Source organism: Microplitis mediator, chromosome 3, assembly GCF_029852145.1.
Source record: "Microplitis mediator isolate UGA2020A chromosome 3, iyMicMedi2.1, whole genome shotgun sequence".
Taxonomy (NCBI): Eukaryota; Metazoa; Arthropoda; class Insecta; order Hymenoptera; family Braconidae; genus Microplitis; species Microplitis mediator.
In genome coordinates this window covers 15,031,105-15,051,680 of record NC_079971.1, presented here as the reverse complement: position 1 = coordinate 15,051,680, position 20,576 = coordinate 15,031,105, and the positions used below count along the sequence as shown (strand labels likewise).

The 20,576-nt window shown below is 33.5% G+C and overlaps 1 protein-coding gene across 4 annotated transcripts in view; it reads left to right on the top strand.

Moving 5' to 3' along the window:
* The window catches only part of LOC130664536 (ATP-sensitive inward rectifier potassium channel 12-like), a 312,330-nt gene that overhangs the window by 128,352 nt on the left and 163,402 nt on the right, over positions 1-20,576 (top strand). For all 4 annotated transcript variants that reach the window (XM_057464484.1, XM_057464483.1, XM_057464482.1 and 1 more), the window contains one exon: positions 10,260-10,374. In XM_057464484.1, coding sequence (XP_057320467.1) covers positions 10,369-10,374 — 6 coding nt within the window. In that variant the 5' untranslated portion in view covers positions 10,260-10,368. The remainder of the gene's footprint in view (positions 1-10,259; positions 10,375-20,576) is intronic.

Here is a 20,576-nt window from a genome sequence, read left to right as displayed (position 1 = left end):
TCGCGGAACGACACCATTCCAGTATCGAATCTACCGTCCCTTGTGCTTTTCTTTCGATGTCTGCGCGTGAAGTTCCCTCTATGATGATGAGGAGGTCGTCAGCATAAGCTACAAATTTTCTCCCCTGATCTGATGATTCTAATTCTTTAAGTAAGTCATCGAACATAATGTTCCCAAATAGCGGCCCTAAGACTGATCCCTGTGGACATCCCCTTGTTGGCTTTTTCGTTTCCCTCCCGAATCCCCATGACAGTCCGACTGTCCAATCCTCAAAATAACTCTGTACTACCCTATAAACATTTTTGGGGCATTCCCGTTTCTTTAAACCCTCGAGTACTCGCGGCCACCACACGTTGTCAAAGGCGCCAGAAATATCGAAGATACGTCCGATTGCCAGATTCTCTGTTGTCGAATTTAGCAAGCGGCGCATCTCAACGATTGCATCTTCAGTCGACCTTTTGGCCATGAAACCAAATTGTTGACTGGAGATCTTATCCCCAGCTAAGACTGTGGTGGTGAGTCTCGATTTTAACAATCTTTCAAATACCTTCCCGATTACCGAAAGTAAACATATTGGCCTATACGATTTTGGGTCACTCGCGTCTTTGTCACTGCTCTTAAGGAGCATAATAATCCCACCCTCTTCCCATGCGGTGGGGAAAACTCCTAGCTCTAGGCATCTATTATATAAGTCTAAAAATTCCCTCGATAAAATGACTCCCGCCCTTTTGACTACTTCATTTTCTACTAAGTCTGGTCCGGGTGCTTTTTTATTTTTAAGGGTTTTTAAAATTCTGTATAGTTTGCGCGGGGTGAATAAATCGGCGTCCACGGTGTCTGGTAGCGTCTTTGAATTCTCCCGGTTTACCTTCTGTTCTTCGGTCTCTTCGTCTGGTTTGTCGAGAAAGCAGCTAGCTGTGTCCTTAAAGCTTTCTGTGGATCACCCGTCACGCCGGAGTGTGGTGAGCACTCTGTTAACTCGGTGATGTCTGCCTGGAGCTTGTATACAATGCCCCAGTGCTCCTTCTTACCGTTCGACGTGACAAACTCTCGCCAGCTGTTTTCTCTCGGTCTTTTAACGTGTTTTGACTATGTCTTGCAAAGTCGTTAGTGAGTCCCTTTAAGTTCTGTCTTCTTCCCTTCGTCTGTCTCCCTCTGAAATCCCCTTCTAGCTTCGTAAACTACTTTCTTTTCTTTTGTTAGTTCTCTGGTCCACCACGGGTATGACTTTACGTGCGGCTTCTTCCGCGGGATAGCGAATTCACATGATTCTAGAATGGTTTTAGTAAGTACATCGGTATACTTTTCCACGTCCTCGACCGTTTCCAGCGCTAGGCCATCAAGATTCACTCTTGCGAGTACTGGTAGTTTCTCGTGGAACTTTTCCCAGTTGGCCAACGCAAGGTTGAACCGCTTAGGATCCGCCCCATCGAGACCCTCCCGGTCTCTTGGAATTCCTAGGCTGATTCGTTATTTTTACATCTGGAAACTAAACTGTTGGTTGTAGAAAAAAAGTTAAACAGTAATTTTGTAGTACATTTGATTCTCTACAAAATTGCCATTAAGACCTTTTTTGGATGATGAACAGATCAATAGTTATGAGCTCTCGAAGCCTTATTATTTAAATTATTTACTTATAACAATGAAAATATTGACTATAAAAAAAAAGTTGAATGGTAATTTTGTCGTACATTTGATCTTCTACAAAATTGTCTTGATGACTTTTTCTATATGATGAACAGTTCAATAGTTACGAACTCCTGAAGTCTCATTATTTGAATTATTTAGCTATTACAATTAAAATATTGAGTATAGAGACAACAGTTATTTGAAAATTCGGTAAAAAATCCCATACACTATGAATATACGTGGAAATTTTATCTTCCACAGCTCAATAAATTTGAGCTCCGAAAGTCTCAATTATAGATTTATTTAAATTATCAGTTTAACCTATTATCTGTTGAGAATAATTTGAATCAAGATTCTTTAGCACTATTTTAAATATATGAAAAAACTCGTAAAAAGTCCGTCATATCATTAATAGTTGATTGTTTATTTACTTTTTATATTCCTTGATTACAAAAATTTAAACGAATAAATTTTTTTTTGTTTCAATTAAAAAAAATCTGTCTATCGGTTGACCCTGTGGGCCAGCCTTAAGACTTCCTGCTGTTTTCGAGCTCCTTCGAGCTCGAAAACTATGTCGTGAATACATATTCGAGCTCTTCGAGCTCAAAAATACTTTTGGATGCCGTTCTTTTCGAAAAAATAGTTTTTTACAATTTTTTCTCCGAAGATATCTCTCGAACAAATTAAGCGATTGAGATAGTTGAGGTGGGAATCGACGCTGTTTTTTGAATTCTCGTGCTGATTAGATTTTGGAATCGATCGATCGAGCCATTTCTAAAAAATTTGAAAAAAAATGAAAAAAAATTCAAGGAGCACGAAAACAACAGGAAGTTTCAGGGCTGGCCCGCAGGGTCAACCGATAGACAGATTTTTTTAAATTAAAACAAAAAAAAATTTATTTGTTTAGATTTTTGTAATCAAGGAATAGAAAAAGTAAATAAACAATCAACTATTAATGATATGACGGACTTTTTACGAGTTTTTTCATATATTTAAAATAGTGCTAAAGAATCTTGATTCAAATTATTCTCAACAGATAATAGGTTAAACTGATAATTTAAATAAATCTATAATTGAGACTTTTGGAGCTCAAATTTATTGAGCTGTGGAAGATGAAATTTCCGCGTATATTCATAGTGTATGGGATTTTTTACCGAATTTTCAAATAACTGTTGTCTCTATACTCAATATTTTAATTGTAATAGCTAAATAATTCAAATAATGAGACTTCAGGAGTTCGTAACTATTGAACTGTTCATCATATAGAAGAAGTCATCAAGACAATTTTGTAGAAGATCAAATGTACGACAAAATTACCATTCAACTTTTTTTTTTATAGTCAATATTTTAATTGTTATTAGTAAATAACTTAAATAATAAGGCTTCGAGAGCTCATAACTATTGATCTGTCCATCATCCAAAAAAGGTCTTAATGGCAACTTTGTAGAGAATCAAAAGTACTACAAGAAAAGGCCATTCGGCAGCCGAAATGGAAGTAGATTTCTCATTATTTAATTTTTTTCACTGTTCAAATAAAAGCTGATAATGAAATAAATTTTTTTTTTACATTTTCTTGAAAATTCTTGAGATGATGAAACAAAAAAATCAAAAAATTATAAGTATAATGCCAAAAATTGAAGCTAACTAAATGAGCTTCAGAAGAATTTTTGATGATAATGCACTATATGTTTTGATTTGACGTTATTTAAAGATACGTATGCATATATTCAAACTATCGGACCAATGGTATTCCGGACCCTATTCGAAAAATTATGATAGATTATGGTTTTAATGCTCGAAAATTCTACCATAAGGACAAAGACGATAATTTGCTTTCAATAAAATCTACTAATAAAATATTCTAAGATTAAAAATTGATTGTGATACATCAAAGTGTCATACTTAAAATTAGTACTAATATTTGAAATAAAAAGCCTATTAGAATATCAAACAACGAGTAGATATAGAGAATATTATCATCATAACTAATGTTAATCTTGTTATTGATATATCATATCATTTATACACTGTCGATAAAACAAAATTGTATATACCCACTGAATTGAGATGTTTGGATTTTATAAGGGTCACACTGCGATAATATGAATTTGAGTAGCTCCATGAATTTACTAAGAAGTAGGAGAACTAATGCAATAGCAAAATTTCATTAAATGAATGGTAAAATAAGTAATTTCAGTGGTCTAGACATATATATAGGCATGAAAATTAAAACTTATTTGAAGAGCTTTCAGATGAATTTAAAATATGTAACAGGTTTTTCACCACCGGGGATCTACCGTTCGGAGTGAAGTCCGAATACACTTACGGTTTTTGGCTACCTTGTTCAAAAATAATTAAGTTGAGCGCCAGGTGATTTTATAACCACCAAATAAACAATTATCAAAAATGTCGACTCAGGGTGGCGGATCGGGGAAAGGTCAGGCACTTAAGATTACGATAAATAATTGATCAGAATTAACACAAAATAATTAGTTGTATATTGAACACAAAATAATTGATCGGTATCATAAAATTATTATTGGTTACAAAAAAATTTAAATGCCGTTGTCGGTTTGACTCGATATAAACGAAACTATATAAAAAAAAATCGTAGTTGATCAAAACACACAATTAGTTCGTTGCTTGGAGAAACACAGTCGGTTGTCGAAATAAAATAAACTTATTTTATTTTTCACACAAAATACTTGACGAATGACGTCAGAGTAGTGTAAACGTAAGACTCGACTCGGTACGAATGAGACACGGATAATCCGTAATTCTCAGAATTGCTCGATAAAATAAAATAAAACGTAAAATAATATTTTATTTCGGTAACGCGTTCAATTTCACTATCACACCGGTATTACGCGGAATTAATTATTTCATTAATTAATCATTATTGCACTTCACTCGTTTATTAACAAAACAATTCAGTCGTACACTTTGTTCAGTTTCGGGCCGAGGCTTCGGCTTGTTCACTTGTTCACTTAATCGGTTATTGTCGGTCGAAATTACTGGTCGCGATTAATTGTTCGTTGATCAAACTCGGATTGATCTTACATGTCGTAATACAACTCGATCATACGTCGGAATCGAAATTGTTCGTTTAGTCGAGTCGAATTGTTCAAATAAAAAAAAAAAACGTGGCCGTTCTGTTCGGCGTCTAACCCGGATCTCTCGTTTCAATCCATGCGTCGAGTCGATGGCTTCGTCAAAGTCGGAATCTTTGCTCATAGGTGTCACCAGAATTGGCTCACCGGATAACTATTTATTGTATTTAAATAATTTCAAACCTCGGGTCGATGTCGAATTTTTTCTCATGTTACAATATATGTATATATATATATATATATACATATGTAAATTTTTTAACGAATGGTATTCTTGAACTCTACTCAACTAATTATAATAGTTTATGACAAAATTCCTTGAAAAATCGAGCATGAGGACAAATACAATAGTTAAATTTTTAAAAAAATCAACCTAATAAATACAAAAGAAAATAAAAAAGAAATTATCAGTGCTATAAAATATAGTTAAAACACAGAGTAATATCTCGGTTAAAGCGAATAAAACTTTGCATCTCAAAAGAAATAAAACGAAAACATAAATAAAAAAGTGTAATTGGTTGTGAGTACTTAGTTAAGTGTTAGCTCACATTATTGAGCATAATTATATCCATATAAAATATACGAAATTCAAATTTATATCTTGAATATTATAAAAAAAAGCAGTGTACTTGAAAAAGTGAATAAATAATTAAAAACAAAAATACATTCCTTTAGAGAGAATTATCTCTATTTTCAATTAAGAAAAATAAAGGAATTTTATTTTTAATCGGTGATTAAGATTTTAAAATAAAGTAAACATAAAAGGTGCCAACAGTCATTGTGTTTTGATTAATCAAAATAACTTAGTATATGTTATCGGTGACACGACCGGTTGCCCTCGGACAAAATAACCTCGACAAAATAACCCCGACAAAATAACCTCGGACAAAATAACCTCGTAACAAAATAACCCGAAAAAAAAACCTAAAAAAAAAACAACCTGCTCAACAATAACCTGAAAAAATTATAAATGTTTAAATTTAAATTATTTTCCCGCTAAGTCATTTGTAAATAGTCGCCATCTATGGATACACTGATTAATTTATGTTATTGGTATATACATTACAAGTTTGGTTAATGTATATACGTAAGTTATATGTTGTGTAAAGTTGGATTCGCGTCATTTGGTGATTTTAGTATCGAAATTATTAATTCAACAATATTATAATTAAAAATGCCATTAAAATTTGTGTTATCACAAAAAAATAAAAAGCAATTGTATGATGGAGGTTACTTGTATACCCGCAAAGCTGATGTAAAAAAAGGAATATCGTGGCGTTGTGTAATGTATCATTCCACCCTTGCTTATTTTTTTTTTTTTTTTTTTATTTTTATTTTATTTTATATAAATAAATTTCATAACTATACTCAATAATTGTTGTATTTTTTTTAATTTCAATGTTAATATTTACATAAATCTATAATGATAAAAATCGTACTTAAAGGTTATTGTTGTTCAGGTTATTTTATAACAAAGATATTTTTGTTTAGGTAATTTTGTTACGAGGTTATTTTGTCCCAGGTTATTTTGTCGGGGTTATTTTGTCGGGGTTATTTTGTCCGAGGGCAATTTGTTACGTAACCATGTTATCACCCAACCCTCGCTTGAAAAACGCTTTTGTACGAGAGAATCGCAGCCAATCCAGGGGTCAACAGCGAAGGACTATTCCAGCAGAGTGATGAAGAAGATTTAAAAGTATCAGCGTAAACGTAGGAAATTCATAATTGACTCCTTTTTTTCTCGACTAAATAACAAATTTCAAATCGGCCTCAAATTTGAAGTGGCAATAAGAATGCGATAAATCTGGGAATCGGTTGAATCAATGACCAGTTTCTCTACCTATCGACTAACGGAGACAACTCCGTTTTAAGAGAATTAGATTTGAAAGAAAGTCTACATCGAAACGTATCCCTAAATAAATAAATTAAGGCTTGAACTAAACATTTAAGCCAAAAATTGTATTGGTTAGTCCGAACGCCATAATCCATGCAACCAAATATTAATTAAATAATAGTCGGACATAACATTTTAATTTTTTTATGACAATTGAATTTTCCTCTAACTTATTTGTTAATATTAAATAGTAAAACGGCGTGCCATACATTTTCATTATGTACATAATTTTAATTCCGAATTTCCATCATGTACATAATTTTAGTTTTGAATTTCCATTATGTACATAATTTTCATTCCCGCATTCTCATTATGTACATAATTTTAAATCTCGCATTTTTATTGTATACATAATTTTAATTCAGGATACCTGAATATCTAAAAAATTAATATATTATTAGCTCTGGTAACTCAACTTTTGTCAATCATTTTTATAGGATAGTGTAGTTTAAATTCAACATAATATTAGTATAAAGACCATAATTTTGATAGAACTCATCATATTTATGTCAGTACATAATAATAAATCATGATAAAACTATCTGTACACATAATGATAATGTGAATCATTTTTATTATGTGGCACTATAATTCTTAATAATCAAAATAAGTTTTGTCAGGCCTTAATTCTAAATAACCAGATTATTATTTTGTCAGGAGAAAATAATTACTTTCAATAAAAACTTTGCATGATCATTAAATTAATGTGTCCCATTTCAATTATGCCTCGATAAAAATGATTTCAATTTCTCTATAACAATTAAATTAAACTATAATTTATTTATTATCATTAAATAGTAAAATGGCGTGCCATACTAGGACGTAACACATTCTTGGAGATCAATTAAATCGCCTGATTCATTTTAAAGTGATAACTGATTTAATTCTTTCCAAATTAAAATGAAATTATTGTTTTTACCACTCTATCTGTACATACTTTCTAAATTAAACAGTATTTCCTATTTCTGTAAAAAAATCGTAATTATCGATTTGTACGCTTTCAATTTTGCTGTTTCTCCCATTATATTTAGGGGTTACATGGGTTTCGTGGGTTCAAAAAATCGATTTTGTTTTGGCTTATTAATTTCTACAACATCTCAAGAATATTATCCTAAATTTTCAAGTCGATCCGAATAATAGTTTCGGAGATACAGCCTTTGGAAGGTGTGCGCTCTAAGTCAGGTATAGAAGGGTCAGCGCGCCTCAGGTATAGTGAGCAGCTGCTCGTCTATTGTTTGTCTGTCATTGTTGTATATTACTTTCACTTCCTAAGGAAAACAAGTTTGAAATATTTTATTTGGTGATTACTTCTTGAAGGACGAGGTTCATTTGAGGTTATCCCAAGTTTCTATCATATAATTTATTAAAAACGTGGTATTATTTGGGGTTATCTAGTGTCATTTGTGAAGTTGATAAACGATGCATAAAATTTCAAGAAAACAGTTAACCCTTGGAGCTCGTAGAAAAGATAGACCGAGAAAAAGGAGACAGTCCTTCAATCCTAAAGATCCGGAAACTGATGATAGTTCCATCACGAGCACCTTAGCAAAAAAATTAAAAGGTGATGATAAAGAGCACGTGCCAGAAGAGGACACGCTCCAATATTCAATTATGGATTTTGCCTTGGTTTTTTCAACTCTCTCATTGTTTGTGCGGTGTTCTAACATTATTGACAATGAAGATGAAGATCAATTGTGTAATGGTAAAGTACAGTTTAAGCAATGTTCGAAATTTGGTCTGGGACATAAAATCATAGTAGAATGTGAACGATGTGATCCAAAATATATTTTATCTTGTCAAAAAATCGGAAGAATGTATGAACTAAATCGCCGGTTCATTTTTGTTATGAGAATATTGGGCTTGAGGCTCGCCGGATGCAAGAAATTCTGCGGTTTGATAGACATAAGCAGTTAATTTTTAAACCAGTCTACATATGATTTTTATATTGATAAAATACATGAGTGCATTGAGACAGTTACTCAGACTCTATTCTCATCTGCTGCTGAAGAAGAAAAACAATTTACAAATATTAAAAACGATTTACAAGATTTTTTTTATAGATTTAAAATATTTAAAAAAAAAACAAAATGTCAAGCAAATTTGACCGAAATTTTCATTTTTTTGGAAAAATGTCTGCCAAAATTCCAATTTTTACTTTTTTTTTTTTTCCTTCGTTCAAGCACGAGTTTATGTTCTTAACCAAAACACTTATTTTTGTTTTTTCATTTTAGATGATCCTGTCAGAGGAGTTTTAATTTTTTTATTTTTAATTTCAGAAATTATTTTTCAAATATGTATATATAAGACAGAAAAAAGTTTGAATTAAATAAATAATTTTTTAAATAGAAAAAAAAATATTGAAAATAGGCCTTTTTTTACTCGAGGAAACCCATGTTACTCCTTAACTATTTTCGTGAACAATGCAATAACCTTCACTTCTTTAGAAGAATATTTTTAAAAATTTCTACGGCTTTAATTTCGTATGTTGTTATTTATAATATTAGGTTCAAATAATACTATTAAAATTTCGTTGACAAATGCGTCTTTCAATATAAACAAGGTTTCATAAGTATGCGTATTATTGACGATTGATGTCGGTAATATTCGTATGAAGATTATATAACTTCTTTTGATTTTCATATTATGATTAATTTTATTGCTTTTACAAGGGTCCGAGTTTTTAAAACTTTTTTTGATAGATCTACCTCTTATTCTAGCTGCTAGATGGCATTTTACACATTTTCAGTATATTTACGAATATTACGGTTAATTTTAGGATATATTATTGCTGGATCTATCGTGAGATCCCCGTTAAATCTGATTTTACTGTATGTCACGTTATAAACGTCGTGTATTACGGTCACGATACTGGAAATGAGGATGGCAACTCTGTAGTGATTCTTGGTAAACAACCTCGCATTTCAAGGAATTTTTGGTGATTTCCTTGGTGCATACTACAGTTTACCGAAAATAAGCATAGGATTACTGTACTGGCTATTTGTACCATCACCATAATACATAGCGATGATACCGGAGAACATCATCAATTCGAATTCTCCGGGATGGTTGCGTATTTTAAATACATTTTGTATTTTATTCGATAGATATTAACGAGAGTTACCCGAGTGATTTTTAGACTTAGAAATAAATTCTAACTCTGAAAATTCTGAGAGAAAAATGAGGTCAATTTACTAAGTATTAAAATTTTTTTTTTTTCAACATAAACTTGACACCGAAAGCTTACATTTCATTGGATTTTCAATCGAGATAATACTCGCCTCACGACTGATTGAAATCAGCTCTCTTCTATCAGAATATCTGTATAATTTTGATGTACTCTCTATAAGTAGTTAGTGTAGTACAAAGATAAAAGACATGATCGAAAATCTAAGAATCATGTGACCTTAAACCAGTAATATAACCCAAGCAACAAACTTATGTTTGAACTTCGCAAAATGATGAAATCAATGGTCGATAATGCTAAACTTCATGCTAACATTTTCAACAATGAGATAGAATCATAATAATAATAATCTAAATAAAAGCCGAAACCAATATCTAAGGGTGATGAAGTTCTCATATGATATCAGATGATTATTAATGGGTAATTGTTTTTCAACTTTCAGGTATCGCCAAACAAGATTTAGCTCTCGACGCTTGAAAAAAAGAGTCGTTTTCAAACACGGAGATTGTAATGTAGTGCAAGGCAATGTAGCAAAAAGACGACGACGATATATGCAGGTAGTAATTGATTCCACTTTCAAAACAAACTATATGTACTCATTTACAAAGTTTTTTTCACACATCGAAATATCTAGATAATTAAGGTTTACAAGTTTTCGCTGATAAATTGAAATGTAAATGTAAATGTGTGTGCGTGTGTATGTGTGTGCGCGTATGTGTGCATAACAACTGATTAACTTACTTTAGGAGATCCTATTTATATAATATGAACATTATTTTGAATGTGAACTAATAAGGAAGGTATCCTAAGTCTCTCCTTCTGATTTCGATGTGACCAAGATGTTATTTTCTGTTGAAATCCAAGAGACACGCATCTTTTTTAGCTACGGAAAAACACACCTAGAGGCTGAAACCACCTCTCAAAGCTTAGGGTGGAAAGAGGTGTTTTTCAAGTTTAACATACTTGCAGATTGAATAATTGTGTAACGTCCTTATTGATGGTTTGGCGCTGACGTAGTTAAATTGATGTTCTCAGTTCATCAGTAATTTTTATTTCGCTATGACAACGGTTTCTTTGGTAACGGTTGCCATGGTAACAGTTGCAATGGCGACGGTTGCTACGCCATTTAGTATTAGCCCATCACAGAAGCACGTTTGGTAGTTAGCCAATGAGAAGAGAAGGTTCGCGAAATTACTAAAAAGTACACTTTGAATGGAAGTTTCATCAAATCCATTCTTAGTGAGCGTCTGAGATGGGACCTATAGTACCGAAGATCTCGTGATGAGTGCGTCAGTGAGTCCGCGGTATTTCGTATGTATTTGTTGTAACATGAGGAAATTCGACATCGACCCGTGGTTCAATATTATTTAAAAATTATTTGAATATAATGAATCGTTATCCGATGAGCGAATTCGAGAGCCATCTATGATTAAAAATTTCAACTTTGACCGAGTATCGATCCAACGCATGGATTAAAACGAGAGATCCGGGATAGACGCCGAACTGAACGATCGCGTTTTTTTGTATTTAACCAATTCGACTCCGACCAAATAAACAATTCCGATTTCGATTTCGACCAACGTGATTTACGACTTTTACGACCAATTCGAGTTTGAACAACGAATATTATTTGTGTGAACAATAATCCGATTTTTTATATGAACAAATAACCGCCTTCGTGGACTAGTGAACAAGCCGAAGCATCGGCGTGAAACTGAACAACGTGTATAACCGATTTTTTTTTGTGATGATGAACAAATGAAGTGCGCTTTGTAATTAATAATAATTAATTAATTAATTACGCGTAATAATCGTAAGATAGTGAAATATAACGCGTCACCGAAATAAAATATTATCTCTATATTATTTTATTTTATTTCAATTGAGCAATTCCGAGAATTACGGATTATCCCTGTCTCATTCGCAACAGCAGTTTTGTCGTTTTGCCGTGTACAATACTCTGACGTCACTCGTCATGTATTCTGTTGAAACGCACGCTGTATGTGTGTGTGTGATAAATAAAATAATTTATTTTATTTCGACAACTGACTGTGTTTCCTTCGAGCAATGAACTGATTTTGTGTTTCGATCAAGTACGATTACTACGGGCAATATATTTTGTTCATATCGAGTCAAGCCGACACGGCAACTTATATTTTGTTTGTAACCGATATTGTTTTGTGATAACGATCGATTGATTTTCTGTTTAATATACGACTAATTGTTTTCGTAATTCTGATCAAGTATTTATCGTAATCTCAAGTGCCTGACCTTTCTCCGATCCGCCACACTGAGCAGACATTTTCGATAATAGTTTATTTGGTGATTATAGAATCACCTGGCGCCCAATGAAAATAATTTAAACAAGGTTGCCAAACTCGTGAGTGTATTCGAGCTTCCCTTCAGTAGATCCCTAGTGGTCAAAAACCCGTTACAATACATATATTGAGACAAATCGCCTTTTGTCTTGGCGATTCTAACCAGCAGCCACCAGGATTTGCGGATTGAACCTTAGCTTAGGCTGGCCTCTACAAATTTTTTAATTATAGGACAGAGCAATGGGCTTGGGTCCTTGCAAAGTAAGAACCCGCACTTGTCCAAACTCGGCAACGTATAAAAAAAGCTTATCAACCTACCTCACGGCTTATTATAAAATTATAGACTATACTTATTAGTAGTCGAGTTACTACTTGTAACTCAATTTATATTCATGAATTCCAACTATTCGGTAATCTTACCAGTATTTTAGGATAAGCATAGGACGAAAGGCAAGGTATAATGAAAAGGATTTACATTTTAGAATTACGCAAGTTTATTGCCAATCGTAACAAAAATTCATTTACTGACAGTAAGGTTTTCGCAAAGTATAATAAATGCGGTCCTGGTTGGAACGCCGGATATGCAATCCGTGACCAAGTGGAATAACGCCGTTTAATACACTGATTTTATTATTTAATCTTAATATTATTTAATATGCGAGTGGATCGCTGGTAATGTACAGTAAACTTAATAAATCTAACTTGATTTATAATAATTAATTAATCCACTATAGAAGAATATATGGCAAAAATATAGAAATAATACAAATAAGATTGCCTGATTATTGATACTGAATTAAAATAAGACGTCTGAGCGCTAGTTGATCCAGGATCGAAGTGTCGCACCGATAATTTCGGGTCTCGGACCTGCCGGTGAACTTTGTCCCCACTTCACCCTCGCGGACATGCGTCGACGTAAAAGACTCGTCATGTGACCACGGCACTATGACGTACAATATCAGACGGCAACGAGACGGATAAAAACGGGAACCGCAAGGCTGAGGACGACGAAGATAATTCACATTGTCTCAATATATATATATATATATATATATATATATATATATATATATATATATATATATATATATATATATATATATATATATTAGGGTGATTCAAAAAACAAACAAATTTTTTTTTTTTCCAAATAGGTTCAAAAGTTTCGTTTAGGTAAAAAAAGACGCCTGTAAAAATTAAAGCTCTTAATATTAATATAACATTGTCCGCATTGCACTTTTCTATTTCCCATAAGAATAACATGGAAAAAATTTTTTTTACGTCTTCTGATTTTTATAAGTAGCTAACGATGCGTCATAGGAATAATTGGCAGGCATATTTTTGTATGGAATTGAATGTTCTACAAAGAAAGATTCTTATCATTTTTTGAAGAATCTATTTGTTCAAAAGTTATTTGAGGTTGAAGTCGAATTCATATTAAATTTTGAGATTTTCTTACTTTTCTGGGGAAACTATCAGACCTATTACATAATATCATTCGACCTTTTTTGTAGACAATTTTATTCTCTAGAAGTTATTCCAAAGAAAGTTTTCTCGAATTCCGCATTGTTGTCTAGTTATTAGGTAGATTTTTTTTAAAATCTAACTATAGTATTTGTCCTCATGGTCGATTTTTCAAGGAATTTCGTCATAAACTATCATAATTAGTTGAGTAGAGTTCAAAAATACCATCCGTTAAAAAATTTATATATGTATATATATATATATATATATATATTGATGTAATATAACGGACTTTTGAGGACACGATTGCGTCTACAATTTTTATCCGATCTTAATGAAATTTTCTACACTTATTTTATGTGTAATTACCACGGTTAAGTTCGTAGATGGGCTGAATCGGTCAATTAGTTTAGAAGTTATGGCTGTTAGAAATTTTAATGATTTTTCGAAAAAATCAGTTTTTAATCACTTTTAGAGTCCATATAACTTTGAAACTAAAACTCATAGATCATTTCTGTAAATAGTATATTACACACCTGGGGAAGTAAAGTAAGAAATGTCTCAGATCACATGTAATTGTTGGCCGAGGCGAAGCCGAGGTCAACAAACATGTGGTCTGAGGCTTTCTTATTTACTTCCCGAGGAGTGTATACTATTTTTCTCCTCGACGGAGGCGGAAAGCGGCAACTTCGTTTTGCACAGCGGGACGAAAGTTGACGCTTTCCGCCCGGAGGTGAGAAAAAGTAATCTCAAGCTTGACTAATAAGCTTTAATTTATGACCTTAACCTTTATATTTTGACCATTTCTTCCAATAATTTAACAGCCTTGAAAATTTTGATGGAATCAAAAAATGTTGAAAATATGGTTTTTATTCCACATAACTTAAGCACGTCCCATAATAATCCGGTTTCGTCAGTTGTATTTTATTGTGCACAAAATAACCTGTAAATTTCACTGCTATTTTATATTTTAAAAGTATTTCATTTATTATTTATGATGTATCGAATGTACCTCTAATCCCTATGATTATCAGTGGTCTTGTCTTTACGATAGCACCCACAGTTCTTATCGGATCTTAATGAAACTTTTTTGCACTTGTTCTATAGGCGATTACTTCGATCAAGTTCAAAGATGCCCTGAATCGTTAGAATAGTTTTAAAATTATGGCTGTTTGAAATTTTCATGATTTTTCGTAAAAATCAGTTTTTAATCACTGCTAAAGTTTATATAACTTCAAAACTAACATTCATAGACAATTTCCATAAAAAGTATCTGAACACTTGTCTAATAATCTTTAATTTATGACTTCAAGCTTTATGTTTTGACTATTTCTTCCAATAATTTGATAGCCTTGAAATTTTTAATGAAATCTAGAAATGTTGGGAATATGGTTTCTTATTCCACATAACTTAAGCATTTCCCATTATAATTCAATTTCGTCAGTTGTATCTTATTGTGAAGAAAATAACCTGTAAATTTCACAGCTATTTTATATTTTAAAAAGATTTCTTTTATCACTTACGTTGTTTCAAACGTACCTGTACGTTCCATAATTATAACTGGTCTTGCCATCGTAATAGCGATTACAATTATGATCATATTAATTAAATTTTCTATATACTTTGTTTACGTGAAGGTTAGTTGTTACATTACCTATATAATGTTTTGTCAAATTAACTATCTGAAGTTCTCTCTTAAAAATAGTCGTTGTCTTTTTTTTACCCTCACTCTTGGAAAACAAGCCTAATTTCATATCATGACTATACACTAACATGAATCACAAGATGTGTATGGACGAAACTTTTCATATAGATCAATTGGATAATCTACCTTCCATTTCGGCTGCCGAATGGCCTTTTTTTATTTTAATGTCATGCTCATAAAAAAAATAGTCTTCTGATCGATTTTAATAGCTAAACATTAAAATAAAAATAAGTAGAAAACAATGCGAAATTCTGTTAGATATGAGTCAACGTCGTTGCTATGCACTATTCGATACATATACGAAATATATCTACATTCCTATATATTATCATCATCGATAATCCTACTTATTTTGTATTACTAGTTTTAAGTTTAGTGTGAATAAATACGTTGAAGTGTTCATACAGTAAACCACTCGTTCTTCTTACACACGTATCAAAATCCATCTCCTTTATTAACATTGGTTATGGGCCCAGGTGGATGTTGAGGATATAGCCGTGATAAGAGGTCGTCAGAGTAAAGGAGTTTTTTTTTGATTGTGTTTTGAGTGAAGTTAAAAGTTTTTTTTTCAACATGGCAGAGTCTTTCGATTGCCAAATCAAACGACGATAATTATAGTATGTGGAAATTCAAAATCCACATGCTATTGATGAAGGATGATTTATGGACAGTCATCGCGGATAATGCGCCCACAGATGCAACAGCGTTGCAAACATGGACGAGGAAAGACGGTAGGGCACGTGCTATAATCGGTTTGAAAGTAGAAGATAGCCAAGTGAATTTGATAAAGAGTGCGACAACTGCAAAGGAATTATGGACATCATTAAAAGAGTATCATGAAAAGGCCACACTGACAACCGAAGTAATGATATTGAAACAATTATGCCAATTAAAGTACGCAGAAGATAAGAATATGGAACATCATCTAAACGAAATGGACAATTTAATCGAACGTTTAACTAGATTGGGCCAAACAGTGCCGGAAAGAATGAAGTTCGCACTGATGCTGTGCAGTTTACCAGACTCGTATAACCCTCTAATAACAGCCTTAGAAGTTCGTCCAGTAGAAGATTTAACATATTCCATAGTAAAAAACGCAATTATAGGTGAATACAAAAGACGCGAATCCCATCTAAAATCCGAAGAAAATGGTGAAGTTGCGCTCAAGGTCAATAAAGGAAATAACGGAGAAATTGTTTGTTACTTTTGCCACAGGACTGGACATATTAAGCCCAATTGCCCCAGGTATCAAAAATGGAAAAGCAAGGTCAACAAAATGAGAGCTAATGCAGTCCAGGCATTAACTGATGAGTCAGATTGCAGTGAGTCAGAATCTTTACTGGATTTTGCTTTTATTGCACACAAATATACGAAGCACAATACGTGGTATTTCGACTCTGGGGCAAGCAAACACATGACTAACGATATAAGCTTCTATTCAGAATTAGATAGTAATTATAGATCGTCTGTACGTGTAGGAAATAAACAAACTAGCAAAGTTCTCAGTGTTGGCTGCGGAAAAATAAAATGTGTAAACAGTCAAGGACAAGAAAAAGATTTAAATCTTAATAACGTATTATTGGTGCCGGATTTCGATAGTTCTTTGATATCAATCAGTATGCTTGACAAAAGTGGCTTTAAGGTTTCCGTCAACGGCGGGAAGATGAAAATTTTTAAAGACAGTTCTGAAATAGCCATCGGTGACGCGCAAGAAGGCATGTATGAGCTGAGACCAATTCAAAATGCCGTGGCAGTTGGAAACCTGCACGAAGAAAACTGCATCCATCAATGGCATACACGCCTCGCACATCGAAATCCAGATGCTATCCGACTCCTAGAAAACCATAACTTAGCTACTGGCATTAATATAAGCGACTGCCCGGTAAAATCACGCTGTGAAAACTGTATACAAGGGAAAATGTCTCGGCAATCATTTCCAAAGCAAATAAATTCTAAAACCACAAGTCCACGTCAACTAGTCCATACAGACATCTGCGGTCCAATGCCTGTCAAAACACCAGGAGGACGACGTTACGCCATAACTTTTGTCGATGATTTCAGCAGGCATTGCCAACTTTTCCTGATATCCAAAAAATCTGAGGCAAGTACCGTGATTCAACAATACGTTAAGAATTGCAAAACCCAATTTGGGCAAGTCGCTAAAATTTTCAGATCCGACCGTGGTGGAGAGTACTCGTCAAATAAACTCAAGGAATATTTTGAAGCAGAGGGCATTCTGCACCAAACGACTACTCCATACACTCCACAGCAAAATGACGTCGCGGAACAGAAAAACCGTTATCTCGTCGAAGCTATGCGAACTATGCTAATAGAAGCTGATTCGCCTAAAACATATTGGGGGGAGACAATAGTTACGGCATGTTATTTACAAAACCGATTACCAACAAAAGATAAGGATAAGACCCCGTTCGAATTATGGTATGGAGTCAAACCCAACTTGTCACATATCAAGGTTTTCGGATGCAAAGTCTTCGCACACGTGCCGAAGGAGAGACGACACAAACTAGACAAAAAAGCTCAAGTATACACTCTTGTTGGGTATTCACAAGAGTCAAAAGGGTACAGATTGCTGGACAGAAAGTCTGGCAAAATAATTATCAGCCGAGATGTACGTTTTCTTGAAGATGAATGGGATACCTACCCGAGTTAAACTTCAACCAACGAGAAAGAAGAAGAAGAAGCCAGAACGCGAACCTGAAACACATACAACACGTAATGATTCTTCCTTGGACACCAGTGAAGAATCAAGGGGAAGATATTCTAATACTCCAGATATTTCAGTCAACGACATTCCTCTTGGCCGCAGGCTGGAACAATTATTGGGAGCAGAAGACCCGATGGACGTTTCGTACCTCGACGCACACGAATCTCGCAAAGCCAAAAAAAACACACAGGATGAACCAAAATCCCTCCAAGACGCTCTAGCTAGCCCAAATTGCAAACAATGGCAACAAGCCATGAATGAAGAAATTAAATCTCTACTGGACAACGGCACATGGACTTTGGTACCTCTCCCGAGCGGAAAAACGCTGATCGGTTGTAAATGGGTCTTAAAAGTCAAAACAAGTTCCCACAACGTTCAGGCCCAACTCAAAGCTAGATTAGTTGCTCAAGGTTTGAGCCAGAAATACGGACAAGACTACGACCAAGTCTTCGCACCAGTCGCTAGACACACAACTCTAAGAATTTTCCTAGCGATAAGTGGCCATCATAATTACGTAGTCCACCACTATGATGTAAAAACCGCTTTTCTCAACGGCCGATTAAAAGAAGTCATTTACATGAAGCAGCCGCCAATGTTCCAAGCAAAAAATAAAGAAGGCCATGTATGTAAGCTATCAGGCACTCTATATGGTCTCAAGCAATCAGCTAGAGTATGGTACGAGACACTGACACAATTACTCAGACAACTCGGTTTTGAACCCTGTACAGTTGATCCATGTCTGTTTAAGAAGAAAGAATCTGATGATTCTTATACCTTCTTACTTGTACACGTCGACGACGTTTTAGGAGCAAGCAAGAAGAAGCATACTCTTGACAAACTGTTCGAAGCTCTTAACAAGTATTTCTTAATGACAGATCTGGGAGAATTAAAATGCCATCTGGGGATTACTTCACCACTTTTCCTCCAACAACGGTCCCAAGACCACCGCCGATCTCTTCAACCAAGATTCCAATCGATTGCGCTGATCCTCGTCTCTCAGAACCCAATCCTCAGTCAACTAGGTACCAAGTCCACTTCCAGGATCCAATCCTCCAAAAATCCACAATAAATTATGATAACTAGGATAAGCTTCCACTCACCAGTGGGCTTATAGGCTCTTAGCAATGGCGTGTGTATAATAACTTATACTGGATGTTGAGTGTAGAAATTATATATATATATATATACACTAATGCAAAAAATTAAAGGAGCAGAAAAATTTTATGAATTTTTTAGTGATTTTTGGAAGGCTGTAACTTAGTGAAAAATGATCGTATCAAGATTTTAAAAAAAGCGTTTTTCAGCTTAAAATCTCTAGTTTTGGTGCATTTTTTTTCAAAATTTTTTAAAAGCTCCGGTTATTACGCAAACATGAGAAATACCGCGAGACAAAAAATTTCTTAATTTTTTTTTTTTTTCCGAAAAGCCCACGGACCGCGAAAAAATTCTTTCAACTAAACGAATGCATAGTTCGTTTAGCAAATTTATTCAGCTTTAATTTGGTTTCTTTTTTAACCTCGTAGGATGATTTGTCGCAGAGATATCAGCCTTCAAACAGAAAATGATCCTTTTGGCTTTGATCATCGATATTTCAGGTACCAATGATCGCACAAAAAGTTGAGGGGCGGCGGTGAAAACTTGAATAAATTCCCTAGAAGACCCTGTCATCATTTTTTGAAAAAAAAAATTTTTTTTATTTTTAACATCCATCAGAAGTAAATACAAAAAAATGACTTTCTTTAGTTTTTTAGTAAATCAACCGCTACTCTGCAAATATCGATAAAAAGAATAATGTTGCCAGGGACTTTTTTAGCTTAATGTACCCCAAGACCCCTGTAAATTTTTAAATTGATCTATCAAACCGTTTTTTGGGAATCATCGATCAAAGTTTTGCTAAACAATTAAAGGAGCAAGTTTTGGTCTTTTAATTGTGTAATCATAATCAAAATGAAAAAAATTTTTTTTCCGACTTTTCTCAAATTTTTGCGTTGGTAACTCAGCAAATGCAAGGAAATGACAAAAAAAATAAAAAATTTCCAGAAAATGTCAAAAAAAAAATTTAGGACACAAAAAACAAGTTTCAATTTTTTTTTTTTCTTCGATTTTTTTTGACATTTTTTGGAAATTTATTATTTTTTTTTGTCATTTCCTTGCATTTGCTGAGTTACCAACGCAAAAATTTGAGAAAAGTCGGAAAAAAATTTTTTTTCATTTTGATTATGATTACACAATTAAAGGACCAAAACTTGCTCCTTTAATTGTTTAGCAAAACTTTGATCGATGATTCCCAAAAAACGGTTCGATAGATCAATTTAAAAATTTACAGGGGTCTTAGGGGTACATTAAGCTAAAAAAGTCCCTGGCAACATTATTTTTTTTATCGATATTTGCAGAGTAGTGGTTGATTTACTAAAAAACCAAAAAAAGTCATTTTTTTGTACTTACTTCTGATGGATGTTAAAAATAAAAAAAATTTTTTTTTTTTCAAAAAATGATGACAGGGTCTTCTAGGGAATTTATTTAAGTTTTCACCGCCGCCCCTCAACT